The sequence below is a fragment of the Melopsittacus undulatus genome, chromosome 4 (genome assembly GCF_012275295.1).
Source record: "Melopsittacus undulatus isolate bMelUnd1 chromosome 4, bMelUnd1.mat.Z, whole genome shotgun sequence".
Lineage (NCBI taxonomy): Eukaryota > Metazoa > Chordata > Aves > Psittaciformes > Psittaculidae > Melopsittacus > Melopsittacus undulatus.
In genome coordinates this window covers 27,421,611-27,435,050 of record NC_047530.1, presented here as the reverse complement: position 1 = coordinate 27,435,050, position 13,440 = coordinate 27,421,611, and the positions used below count along the sequence as shown (strand labels likewise).

The following is a 13,440-nucleotide window of genomic DNA, read 5'->3' as shown; positions in this document are numbered from 1 at the left end:
CACGAAAATAGAGGAGCTGAACACATCACTAAATGCATTCAAGTTTGCGCTTGGCAAGAAGGGACTCTTAAGTACTTAAAGCTAGCATAAGTGATAATGCACTATTATAACTATTACCTTGTTAGACAGCTGAGTATGATCCCAAATACATTGGTCAAATTAATCTTCTAGAACTCTGATTCTGTGGGGATTGATGCAGAAAACCCCAAAAACCAAAATCACTGGGTGTTGCATGGTACCCCTGTAAATTCAGTGGGACACTACTTGCATAAAGAAGTTACAGTCAGTCTAGTGGGCTGGAGTAAACTGAGAATCTCCAGAAGATGCAGGAGATTTAAGTGTATTTAGACACCAAATACCAACATGTAGAAATTTCAGCCTCAGGAAGTTTTAATAGAAGAAAGTAGCTTAATCACTCAGTATACTTTGCAACTGTAGCTGAAAGTTTAATATCACAAAATAACATATTGCTATGCAGCTTTAAGAATCACACAATCATATTAAATCATTTCCCATATTTTTCAAGTTACTGTTCATTACAAACTCTTCTACTACTTGTAGTTCCAGTTTTCAAATGGATGACGCAATCGATGCATAGCTTAATGTTCATTCTCACAAGTTGTAATTAATAAATAATCATATCACATACATAGAATCTATAAGCACTCTTAAAATGGTTTTACATTACTATTAAATATATAGATAAAATAATCACTGCTATATAAAAAAATCATTTTTAAACAGCTGAACTCCCAAGCTTTGCATAAAATTCTGTAGACACATTCATTACAATCTAGAAACTCAATAAAAATACATTTTAGAGCTCAACGATCAAAAATATTCATGGCATTGTAATGTGATTGTCATTTTTTACTGTAATCTGTGCTTGCCCTATATTTGCACTGATCATTTCCTACAATTTGGCAAAGGCTGTGTTCAATTTTTTTGTAGATTATGTGACTGTTTAAATATTTTCTTGAACTCTAAGATGTCTTTCCCATAAATTTTTAGCAGGGTTCTGTCTTCAATAGCATATTTTCCTTGCACTTCCAATAAAATCACAATGAAACATTTTGCAGTTAAGTTACATGACTACAATAACATTGAACCATTCAGCATAGCTGTCTCTCAGTGTTTAATGGCACTTATGTGAACACAATCCTTTATCCAGTGATCCTCAAGCACTTCCTGACACTTACACTTCACAATACTCTGCTTACCCACACATTTCTTCAACAACAATGGATTTTAGAAACAGTCTTAACAGATCAGTACCCTTGTGTATCTGAATTTGTTGTTAAATCAAAATACCAAATGTGGTCAGTTCAAGTTTAGCATTTTTCAAAAACCCAGACAAAAATTCAGGAAAAACTTCCTTATTCAGACATGTTATGGAAAATGGACTGATGAGGGATCATCCACCAATGTTTTAAACCTGCACTACTTCAAGCCAGTCCTCTAGCCAGCAGGTTAAAATAGGCTTTGCCATAGTGAATGCTTCACAATCAGGGTTTTAGACTGTTAGCTCAGAATAGGACACAAAGCTCAACAAGAAATGTTTTCAGAATAGGGCACTTACACAGGGCTTGGATCTTGCACTGTGGAACAGATGCAGGCTTACAAGTCAATGTAAGTGGGGGAAGCTGCTGTTTATGCAGATGCCATTTTTGCAGTGCGAAGTAATGGCAAAACTCCTGAAGAGTACAGTCTCTTCTTATGCACAGTTGACCATACCAGTATAATCAATCTTAACTCTATCCTGGATATTCTTACCTATGAGACAGCTGAGTGAGATCTACTGCCTCTGTTATAGCAAAACCACAAACAACCCCAAATATGGAAAGCAACTTCCAGTCCAAATTGTGGACCAATTTAGTACTTTTTTGATTTATTTTGTATGGAAGAAACAATATTCATTTCTTAATGGGATAGGCTGGAAAGCGTACATGAGTTTAAATATTGGGAGATGATGATCAAGACAATTGCTGAATGCTGTTTGACATTTAAACTGCTCATTTTGCTGTTTCAGTCACTGTTCATCAGTGGGAGGTAAGAAAGAAAACCTCGGTGTTTCTCCCTTTTGGAAGAAAATACTGTGTAATAAAATTGCCAGCATCAGTGCATTCCCATTTGCTTTTTCATTTTTTATGAATGACAGTTGTTCAGATGAGACAGCCAAGGACCTCTTCATTCTGATTCATTTTCATAGCAGGAAGCAGACAGAAGGGAGCTTACTTGATTGAACTTTGATAGCTGTAAAGCTCCACGAAGAGTCTGTAATCTAACCCCAGATAATCTGTGCTGAAGACTAAGAAACATGGAAGAACCAGAGAGGCTCAGAAAGAAGAAAAAGGCCCACAAAATGTTGTCATAAATGAAACGAGCCTTTGAAGAGTTGCAAATAATGAAGAGCTGTCAATGCTTTTGCTCTGAACTAATGTACATTGCTAGTTGCTGCTATTAAATAGCTGCTGTACCTCAGCCTGGTGTTCACTGGTTTTCAGATTAAGGATATAAAGTTCCTTGTATTAAATTTAATTCTTTCAGAGAAGTAGCACTGGCCCTTCCATGTTATATTTTAGCCTACTTCAAGAAAGCATCTTGAAAAATTCTAATAAGGTTTTCTTTTGGAAGAAAGTACCACTGTCTTCTTCAACAAGCACAAACAGGTTCATGCATCACAAAATCAGATGACTCAAAATAGTGAAAATTTTCATCAGCAAAATGAAAAACTTTTTTTTTTTTTACTTATGTTGACTTACACTGAATTAAGTTGGGAAGTTTGGATCTCTTCCTCAACAAGCACAAAAGATCTTATTTTTAATCTCTAGTCAAGAGTGACAGGGCAAAATAGGAAAGATCTCAGTTTTATATTGACTGAAAGAGGATCAGAATTTTATCTTCAGTGTTCAAGATCTCCTGCCATGCATTGCTGCTACTGAAATCTAACTTGGAAGAAAAATCCCAGAGAACCAAAAATCTTATAAAGAACAATGAAGTGTGATGGACACTTAGGATTACCCCAGCAGGTAACATAACTACAAACAGGTTTTAAATACCTGCAAATAAATTGCTATATATCTGATGTGTCGCAATCCCAGGTACTTTAGCTGAAAACTAAGCCAGGGCAGAGATACACCTTATGCTAAAACAAAATATATAAAATTTCTACTCACGTGTTCTAACTATCTCACAGTGTAAATTATGAAGCCCCTCTTTTTATGAAGCACACTGCAACTAACCTAGCAAATTTTAAGGTGGAAGCAGTAACATGATGTAGTCTCATAAAGCATACTATGAAACTAAAAATGTGCTGATGCAAAACAGTGACTTCACTCTAAGTCACACGGAGAAAAGTTACTGCTGTTAAACTGAATTTGAAAACTTCCCTTTTATCCTGTAATGCATGGGTACACCTTCTCTGGCAAAAATCCTAAATCAAATATCCTAAAGTGATCATTATGTGGGCAAAAATTACAAGGTGCAGAAGTGGCTCAACAGTTTCCATGAACAAGCCACAGGAGTCTATTCAATTGCACTAGAAAGTCAATACCAGCTGTCAACATTTCTCTGTATTTAATTTTACATATGTCTTTTTTTTTTTTCCTCTATTGACTTGAGCACTTAAAGGATATTTCTAATCCTTCTACCATGCACTTGCGCCTTAACAGTAGCCTCAGCAAATTAGGTTACCTATTATTTTTTGTATCTTCAAGAAAGAGAAATCTTCACATATCTGGTAAATAAAAGCAGCAGATAAAAGGAAGCAGAAGCAGCCTCAGAAGCAGTGAGGTGCTTAAATAAAAAAGAACCCAAACCAAACAAAACCAAAAAACCAAACCCAAAAACAACAACAAAAAAAACCCAACCCTAAAACCCATGGTATCTGTTCCTGATAAATTATTAAACTTCTTGAACATCTTTCCAAAGATGGCCACCATCAGTAACATATAAAACATGTATTTTTTCAGGTATTCTCTACAGAAGTTTCTGGGCTAAGATTTCCTATATGATTCCTCCTAAGAAACTGCTAGCATGTATGTTCTTCACACTTCTCTACACCCAACGTATTCCTGCAAATTAAACATAACAGAAGGTGCAGAATAAAAATTAATTACGTCCTAAAAACCCAAACTCCCCTATCCAAATAAAACCCTTAACCTGATTTTGTTGCTCCACTAGATTGCCATTTGAATTGTAATCAATTCTTGGGGTGTGTTCCATCACCTGCAGCTCCACTCTAGCTCTCTCAAAGAATTCCATGGAAAACATGACAAAACATTTCTATTTATGTGGGCTGATACATGAGCAAGTCAACACCAACCCTCTTCCACAGCTGTCAGGCCCTACATAAGCAAATGAAGCCAGAAGAATAATTTTTGAAGACTAGAGCTCTGAACTGTTTATATTTCTACTGATAATTATCTGGTTTTATTCAGCATCTTATAAAGCAAGGCACAAATGTACAAAATTGCATCTACTAAATCAGGTAATTTTTATATATATTTACACAATTATCATAATATAAAATGTGCCAAGACACTGTCATAGCACAACAGTAGAGGAGTTGAGGACAACCTGATAATAAACACAAATACCAGGTCCTACATTTCTGTTTGTGCTTCACCTGAAGGAACATATTCATATGCAGATACACAAAGCAATCCAGCCACCATCCATTACTTTTCCACAAATTACAGAAATCAAACTTTGTTGCTAAGAAGCTGTGGAAGGAGTAAAAGGCAGTAGGCCAGCACCCAAAAGAAAATGATGAAGTAGAATAGCTCTGGCTGCTCAACAATTGTAATTTCATGAGTTGGTGCTGTAGTCTCACTTGCTTCCAAGTCCTTTTTCTTCCTGAAAACAGGAGAGAATTTGGTAAAAGGCAGGAAAAAGAAGAAAACTCCCCTCACTGTTAATATTTAGTGTAAAGATCAAAGGCTGACTAAAAGACAACACTTTAATGAACCATTTCAGTATAGTCAGTTGGAGTCCAAGCTAGACTAGGAAGTGCATAATGGGCTTCAGCAGTGCGCTCCCTTAGGAGCCAATGTACATAGCCATTAATCCTCTGAAAACTCCAGACAAATTCTCAGGTACTTTAAATACTTGCTGTTACAGTACAGTTGTTTGATCTAAGGTGATTTCCATCAGTTAAAAAGATGTCTTTCATATCCAGAACAGTAAACATAGCTATGGGCAACACATACCACACTTTCACAATTTTACTCATACACTGTGTCTGACTTGATACCTTTTCCTGAAGCCATCTACTTTCAGAGCATCTCATGTCAAACACCAGAACATTAAAAAAAAATAAAATAAAATTAAGGCTTTGAGAAACCAACTAGCAGTTGGGGTTTTGCAAAACAACTCCAGAATTCCAGCTTTCCAAAATTCCAGCTGTGGTTCATAAGGGCAAAGCCTGATGGACTCTGTCAGCCCACTGAGCTCTCATAAAGCCAAGAAAAGGACTTATTTTAAAAGGCACAAGATGGTACACTCATTTTATGATTTTGTAATACTATATAGATCGCCCTCTGGTAGACTTTTTGTAAATCTACTTTTGAAGAAAACTGGTTCTTGGCCTGTTTTAATGAGTCATTTTTTCTGGCTTGGGGCATCCTGCTTGCTCAGATATTATAATGGATATATACCTGAGTATTGCACAAAACCTGCTCAATATCAGCAGTCTGCAAACAGGCATAACTGTGACACATATTCACGCTTGGGCTTTTTAACAGAAGCCTAAGTGAGACCAGGATGCTGGATCCCAATAATATTTTCTGTGTTTTCTGCATTTAATGCAACCATTATTTTAACTAGAAGTTCTGGGAGGTACTAACCAGTATCAGCTGAGCGGGGAAATCTAAAGCAATCCTTGTTTCTCATAGATACGTAAGTCCTAATACCAAAGGGATACATGTTCTGCATGCAGGATCCATCACCCTAAGTCTAAACTAAACACACATACAAATTACAAAAACTCATGTGTGCTCTAACAGAGGCCAGAACTCCACTGAAATTTTGTATTTCTTTAGCACTAACCACACTAAACATTGTCTAGACAGTCTTCCAAACCAGGAAAGAGTCATCACTGTCTGAAGACCTCACATTTGAAGTCATCCCACTCTTTTCTTTGTCTGAAATATCCATCATGTGGGGAAAGTGCTCACAGTCTTGCTTAGACAGCTGAAGCTTTCCTCTTAAATCAAGAGAAAGCATTTTACTCAAGGGGTAGATCAAGCAGTAAAGAAGTTTTGTACCTTATACCTATGGGAAATATGGGCTCCAAACCATTACACAAGACATGAAGTCAATCTCTACCATTACAGGCAATTTCCTTTTGTAGCATTGTTAGAAGTACCTAGGAGTTGCAGATTCCATGCAAAAGTCTTCTCTGAATAAGAACACTCACCTGATGATCAATGGATCTTCACCCATATCTGTCATCTTCTGCTCGTTTACACCATAGGTTTCCTTAAAAAAAACAGGAATAGATTATATAAAAAATAAATAAATCATTGTCTCACAAAGATGGCAATTGTGTGTGTGTTTTATGCACAGAAAGTCTAACTTTTGCTCAAATAAAATAAAAGTGTGCTTATAAATTTATTCCCTGCCAGGACATCTACCACTGCAGTCTGGTACACACACAGAATGGGAAAAAAATGTGAAATAATTTTTTTTTTCTTTCAAGTCCTTTCATTCATCTGAAAAAGCTTCCTCATTCATATATATGTCAGTAGCTCTGACAGCACTGCAAAACTAAAGCATCTATGTGAAATCTCCATTTGGGATGCTCAGAGTTTTATTTTGTGTCAAAAAGAGCCATATTCCTATCCATGCTGAGCATACCTGGATTACTGATGCTGTCCCTCCCTTCTGACTTAGAAAATAAAAATCTAGAGCTCAGTTGTATAGTGTGTTCTCAAGAAACCTGTATGAATTACATGTGCCATTGAGGATGCAGTTTCACATTACAACCATAATTCTTCTAGGGTTAGCAGCTCCTATTGAGATAATACAGCACTACTATGAAGGAAAGGGAAAGAGCCCAATCTTTCATTAAAAAGTACACTTCAAAAGACACTCAGCATTTTTGCAGGGCTGTGACAAGCACACTGTCGAACATGCGAAGAATGTACAAACAGAACAAAACTCAAGCAGCAAATCAAGGCAGCTTCAACGAAGGAAAGTGGTTAGGACAAATTAAGCCTCAAAGTTACAATACACTTAATTGTAGTATTAGCTATTTCTCTGTGGGTTTGTTCAAGGTTCAATAAGATTCAGTTCCATATATTTAGAAAAGTTCAATAAAGCTTTCCAGCTATGCCTGGTTTTAGCACTAAAATTATTAGAAGACACATGGCTTTGTATTATTACAGGGCTTTTTATAGAGTAGACTCTTCCAGTATGTAACTTTTTTTTTTTAATTTAAGAGAAATAAAGAAACAGCAATAGGCAAATTTCACACACTTACCTCCTCAGAAGCATTAGGAGACCTTTTTCGGAGATAAATGTTGGAATCACCATCACTGGTTCTGAAATATACATAAAAGCAAAGTTTTTAAATTCATAAAGCTAAGTTTTGTTTGTACTTCAAAGACAGACACTGCAATTGTGCTTGCTAGTTTCAAACTATGCAAAACCACAAATATGCACTGTAGCATCTATTAGAATATGGACTTGAATTTACCAGTAATATAAAAAATGGCTTTAGGAAATCTGACCCACACTAAAAAAATCCATATGCTCATATTACAATCTTTTCTGAAAAATTGTATCTGATATGGTTCTTGCATCTTTGACATCATTGACATCTAAGTGAGAGTATATCCTGGGTTTTATGGATGTCTATAAATAAAGAATTGACAGACATTGTAGGGAACAGAGAGCTTGAAGGAGACAGTGGGCTTTTTTTTTTTTCTAATTCTCTCAAATTCACTACAGTGCCCCAGTGATAAGCATCAACAAATTACAGTTCATGTCCCACTCAAATACATTACCTAAGAACTAAATTAGCATATAAGAGGGAACAGAAGAATGGAGTATAATTAGCTTTACTGGGTCTGGCTGGGGTGTATTTAACTTTCAATATAGCAGCCCCTGTAGCACTAAGCCTTATATTTATAGCTAGAACTGTGCTGATAACACACCAATGTTTCCACTATTGCTGAGCACTGCTTGAACAGCACCTTGGCTGTCTCTCTAACCCCCTGCCTCAATGGCCAGCAGGCTTGGTCTGGGCAAGAGGCTGGGAGGGGACATGACTGGGACAGCTTAACACGACTGACCAAAGGGATATTCCATGCCATATGATGCTGTGCTTAGCAATTGAAATGAAGAGAAAGCAGTAAGCTGGCAGAGGGACACACACACATTATTTGTCTTCTGAAGCAACCACTATGCCTGTCAAGGCTCTACTTCCCAGGAAGTAGCTGGACACTGCCTGCTGACTGGAAGTAGATAATTTTTTTTTCTTGTCTCCTTCCACTCTGCTTCCACATGTGGCCTTTGCTTTTTTCATCAGGTAATGAGGCAAACTGCTTTTACCTCAACCCATCAGTTTTTCACCTTGTTTTCCCCTCCTATCCTGCTGAGGGTGGGGAGAGAGAGAGTGGTCTGATGCACACCTGGTGGCCAGCTAAGGTCAGTCTACCACAAGGCTGTTCGCTTGTTCACAGACAGAAAAAAAGTTTAACAAATATCTGTTGGAGTGAAGTGTGTCACGCTTCTACATAGTGTCATAATGCACATAGATTATTTCATCTATGTTACAAAAAACTCTTTCTGTTGGAAAAACATTTGTAACACTGCCATGCTCAAAATGCATGGGGTTCCACTTGGGTTTTGTGTAGCAAAGTTGTATAGCAAAGTCAAATCAAGTCCCATTGGCTATAATTCATTCAACATGTTTAAGAGAAACAGAGGAAGAAGCCAACGAGTCCCAGTACACTGCTCCTAAGAGAAGTCTACAAGAAACATCCAGTGGACAGGGAACACTTCAAAAGACCAGGCATTCATACCAGTTAGGTGCATTTAAGACAAAATTAATGTGAAATACCTGGTCAATTCCTGACAACCAGCAATTTCTTCCAGTTTATCTTGTGACAGAGTAGTTGTGGCAGCTTCTGAGATTTGCAAGTCTTCTTCTACCATGTTTTCCTCTTCTTCCTCCCCATTACTACTTTCTTCTGATCTCTTTACGTCTATTGGTAAATCCTCTACATGTTCTACTATGTCCTGTTGGAATTAAGAAACATTTTGCATTAGACAACAACACTGATTCCTCACTTTTCCAATTATTTTAGTGGTGCAGCCTACTCAGATGCTAAATTGCATGTAGTACGAGACTGAAAGTCTCACTAAAGAAAACAAAAAGCAATTAATTTCTTGAATGTCATTTTGGATGTATGCAGCTATAAAGCATCGTCAGTTCAACACACATAAAATTAGTTGTCAGTTCTCTTTATGTAAGGAATCATGACATGACATGGCTCTTTGAAGTAATCTGCTAAAACTTTTAAATCTATCCCGAATTAGTCTTTGAAGCTAACAGCAAACTGACTGACTTCATTACTCTAGTGTCAGGACCAAAACATGCCCAGCATGTCTAAGTAACATGTAGAGTAACATCAAATAGACACTCATTCCTGAATAACACTATCTAAAATTACTGCACTCGAAAACACATAAGACAATTCACAGTAGATGTCTGCAAGAAGAGCTGCAGTAGCAAATTGCCTAAATCCAATATATTGAATAATTACCAAAAATCTCCCCTCCTCCTCCTTCAGTGTAGAAAAGCCTTCATTTTACCCATGTAACTTATCCTGTTCAAATTGGTTTAAGTTTTTGTAGTCAAATTTATTTGAATTCAGCCAAAAATTACCTTTGCCTGTATTCTACATCAGCAATGCTACTTTCTGTTCATCTCATTACAAGTTATTAAAATACCCTCTGTGATACTCTTTATGCGTAAGGATTATACAGGAGCCTCAAACTACTTTAAATACAATTAAAATTCACATTTTTTGCAGTACTCTTAATATTAGGAATTACTCTCTCTTTCAATGTCAGAACTTCTCAGGGATCTGCAATTCCATTAATTCCAGTAGAGGGCTGTGGCAAACAGTGTTACAGGACAGGAAACCAAGTATATGTTATGTATTTCTAAGAAACATGGCAAAATTAAAACAAATGAAAACCACTAAAGTCAGATGTGAATCCCCCATAAACACACAAAGAAATGCTGGTAGTAATAGAAAATAAAATACCTCAGGATGCTGTAGAATAGTGGAATCACGATGGTTGGTGACCTTTTTGCCATCTTCTTCAGTTTCTAACTCTTCTTCTACAAGTAATAGCACTTCCTTTTCACTGAAAGAATTCATGGGACCATTAATATCTGTTGTTTTCTTCTTGCCATTCTCACTTTCTGTTTCAGGTGAAGGGACATCTAGCTTATTCCCTAAGTCTGGCTCTGGAGCATCTTCCTTGTGGTCCTGTTCTGGTAAGCCCTCCTCGTGTAAAACATCTGTTACTGTTTCAAAAGAAGCTTTATCATTTCCAGCATCATAATCTTCAATACAGGGTTCAAGGTAAGCGTTCAAAACTGCTGATATGGGAACATTATAATGTGGATAATAAAAGAGATCGTGGGGTATTACAGATACTTTTGAAGAACTTGGCAGCACTTCAGCTGAAGACTCAACTTCATCACAGCTGTCCAGGTCCTCTAGACTTTTAGGTACATCTGAGAGAGAGTCATCAGATGTTTCATGCTGTGTAGGTAATTCTTGGCTTTTGAGATCAATATCATTCAGTGAAAAATGGTTAGTTTCTATCGTCTCAAAGGTAGGTGATTGCTCTGTATGCTCATTTAGTGGAATATTCAGTATTTCCTCGTTTAGAAGATGAAGAACATACTTACGCGTATCTTCTTGTTTTGAGGTATCTTTTGGTAAAAGAACTGAAGTCTGGGGTTTGCTTTCTTCTACCTTACTTATAGAGTCATCTGTAAGTATACCTGAAGTCGAAGATAATGGACTTGAAGTATTTGCTGAAAGGCTCTTAGTTTCATTGTCATATTCAGTAGAGGTTTCTTTAGTTAATTCTTCAGAGTAGTCTTCGAAAGAGTCAACAGAATTTTTCTGATCTGTCAGAACAGCTGGAGAAAGGTCATTGCTCTGTTTCAGGGGATCATCAGACATGGCCTCTTCACGTGGTGTGAATTTGTCACTTAGAACCTCCCAAGAGGAACTGGATTCTAAACTGACAGATCCTGCAATTTTCAGTGAGGTAGGCCTCTGAGGCTCTTCTTCAAACGTTTCCTGTGAATCACCTGACATGTGATTCAATTTCCCATTGCATTTTTCAGAAACGATTTCTGATAGGATTCTGTCAGGGGTGTCATGAATATGAACCTTTGGAGGAGCAGGATGACTCCTTTCATGATTAACAGTATACAGGTTTTCTTCACTTTCACTTAAAATCAAGATTTTGCTTTCTTTTTCTGATGGTGTGTCTTTGATGTGAACATATGTGGACTCAATTGGAAGCTCCTTGTCAGGATCTGTGAAGTCCTCCTACAAGTGATGATACACCATTAAAAGACAAATCATACCTCAGATACCATTTTATTTTTCCGAAACACTACAGGAAGAATAACTGCTTAGCCCATTACCCCATTAACTTGTGAATGGCCAATTCATGACTCACTTATTTTGAAAGTAGAGAAACCAATTTGGCAAGTCAAGAGGCTTGAACAAAGCTGAGTGTCAAGAAGCCACTTGTACAGGAAGATTAGAATGCAGACAAGGCTACTCCTCAGTTGTTAATGTATTCATCTCTCCCTGCTGCACCTGTAGTGACAACTGACATGGCTTTTTGAAACAATCCCAAACCCTGGGAATAAAATAAATCTAACAAGCCCACTAAATTCACTGTGAAATATATTAATGTAGTAGTTCATTTCATTCCAATAGACTGTATTTTAAAAAAAGTAGTCTTTTGCTTTGTCCATTAAAATGCCCACAAGACTTAATGCCAACAAATCTTACTGCTCATCTAATCTAAAAATAGTAATTAGATTATTATAATAATTTTAACTCCAGTGACTTTAGTAATGCCCACCAATTTTATAAACTACAAAATTCATACCAACTGGAACCTTCAGTCAAGAAAGGAGAGGAAATGCCTTTCGTGCAGGAGCAATCATTTATGTGCATATACTCTAGCAAGAGACTTACCCAGATACTAGAAGGACACTTCTAGTTCCCTTAGGGATCCTTTCAAACCAAAAAAGACTATGTTGAACTTGGTTTGTATGGAACTATAAATAGCCTCCAGAAGTTTTTCAACTTATGCAGATCTTTTCCATTCCTGGGACTTCCTATTTTAACTTGCATTTTCTGTCTCCTATCCCTTAATTCGTTTGTAAATTTACCCTCTGTTTCTCCAAAAGACCTTTGTCAATCCCTGACACTGTCAGCCCCTACTTACTACTCAGTTCTTTGTTTCTGATAAAGTCTGCATTGAAGTCCTGGCCCTTTAAGCTGCAATGTATTTCATGCTTACAGTGAGGGCTTTGACTGCTGCACAGACAAGATCCACCCTCTGGTATCTTGTGTCTGATACTGGATAAATTCAGATTGATTGTGGTCCTCAAACTTGAGAAGATAGAAGTCTAAATGAAATTCAAAGTCCAATGAATCATCATAGATGATGGGATAAAATTCAGCCTTATTTAAGACTAATACAGCAAAGTAGCAGAACCCTATGTAACCAGGTCTAACTTCTGAAAGTTATAATTGCATGTAAATGTTTAAAAGCACAATTCTACATAAAGCATTTTAGCAATCACCAATGAAAGTCCATTTGACTGGATTTAACAATATTGTGAAAAATTAAACCTGAGTTCTTGGTTTATTTTAAATAGAAACCTAGAAGATAAATATAGCAATATCTGACTTTATTAAGTACACCAAAGCAAATTAAAAAAAATGACGGGATGTAGGAATAAACACATACTGCTTCCAGCTCCGGGAAGTGTTCCAGAAACTGTGCCACATACGTCACAACTGACTGTTCATCAGGTGATTCCACCATGATATCTATGGAGACAGACACAAGGTGCTTGAGCATACATGGCTCTAAAACGTTTTTTCAGAGGAAGAGATCATCAGACATTTATCCTGCCTTCATGATGAAAGAAACAGCAGCTACAAACACTTTTCTGACAGATAAAAGAAGTACTTTTCACTGTTGGTGGTACTTGAAAAAGTCCTCAATGTCTTACTCTTACCATTTTTTTCCTGCTTCCAAACACATATTGAGCCCTGATCAGGGTCCCTTTTCATCCACCTTCATACTGTCATTTATGTTATTGTCACTAGACAGTGATCTTGTTGAGTGACAGCACAGAGGTTTATTTTT

General features: G+C 36.9%; 1 protein-coding gene across 2 annotated transcripts in view; it reads right to left on the bottom strand.

Moving 5' to 3' along the window:
• Nucleotides 1-372: 372 nt before the first annotated feature.
• Nucleotides 373-13,440, bottom strand: part of CLMN (calmin) — a 75,129-nt gene continuing 62,061 nt past the window's right edge. For both annotated transcript variants that reach the window (XM_031049499.2, XM_031049500.2), the window contains exons 8-13: nucleotides 13,036-13,118; nucleotides 10,281-11,591; nucleotides 9,068-9,246; nucleotides 7,484-7,544; nucleotides 6,419-6,480; nucleotides 373-4,857 (exon numbers count right to left, since the gene is read on the bottom strand). In XM_031049499.2, the coding sequence (XP_030905359.1) occupies nucleotides 4,704-4,857; nucleotides 6,419-6,480; nucleotides 7,484-7,544; nucleotides 9,068-9,246; nucleotides 10,281-11,591; nucleotides 13,036-13,118 (1,850 nt within the window). In that variant the 3' untranslated portion in view covers nucleotides 373-4,703. The remainder of the gene's footprint in view (nucleotides 4,858-6,418; nucleotides 6,481-7,483; nucleotides 7,545-9,067; nucleotides 9,247-10,280; nucleotides 11,592-13,035; nucleotides 13,119-13,440) is intronic.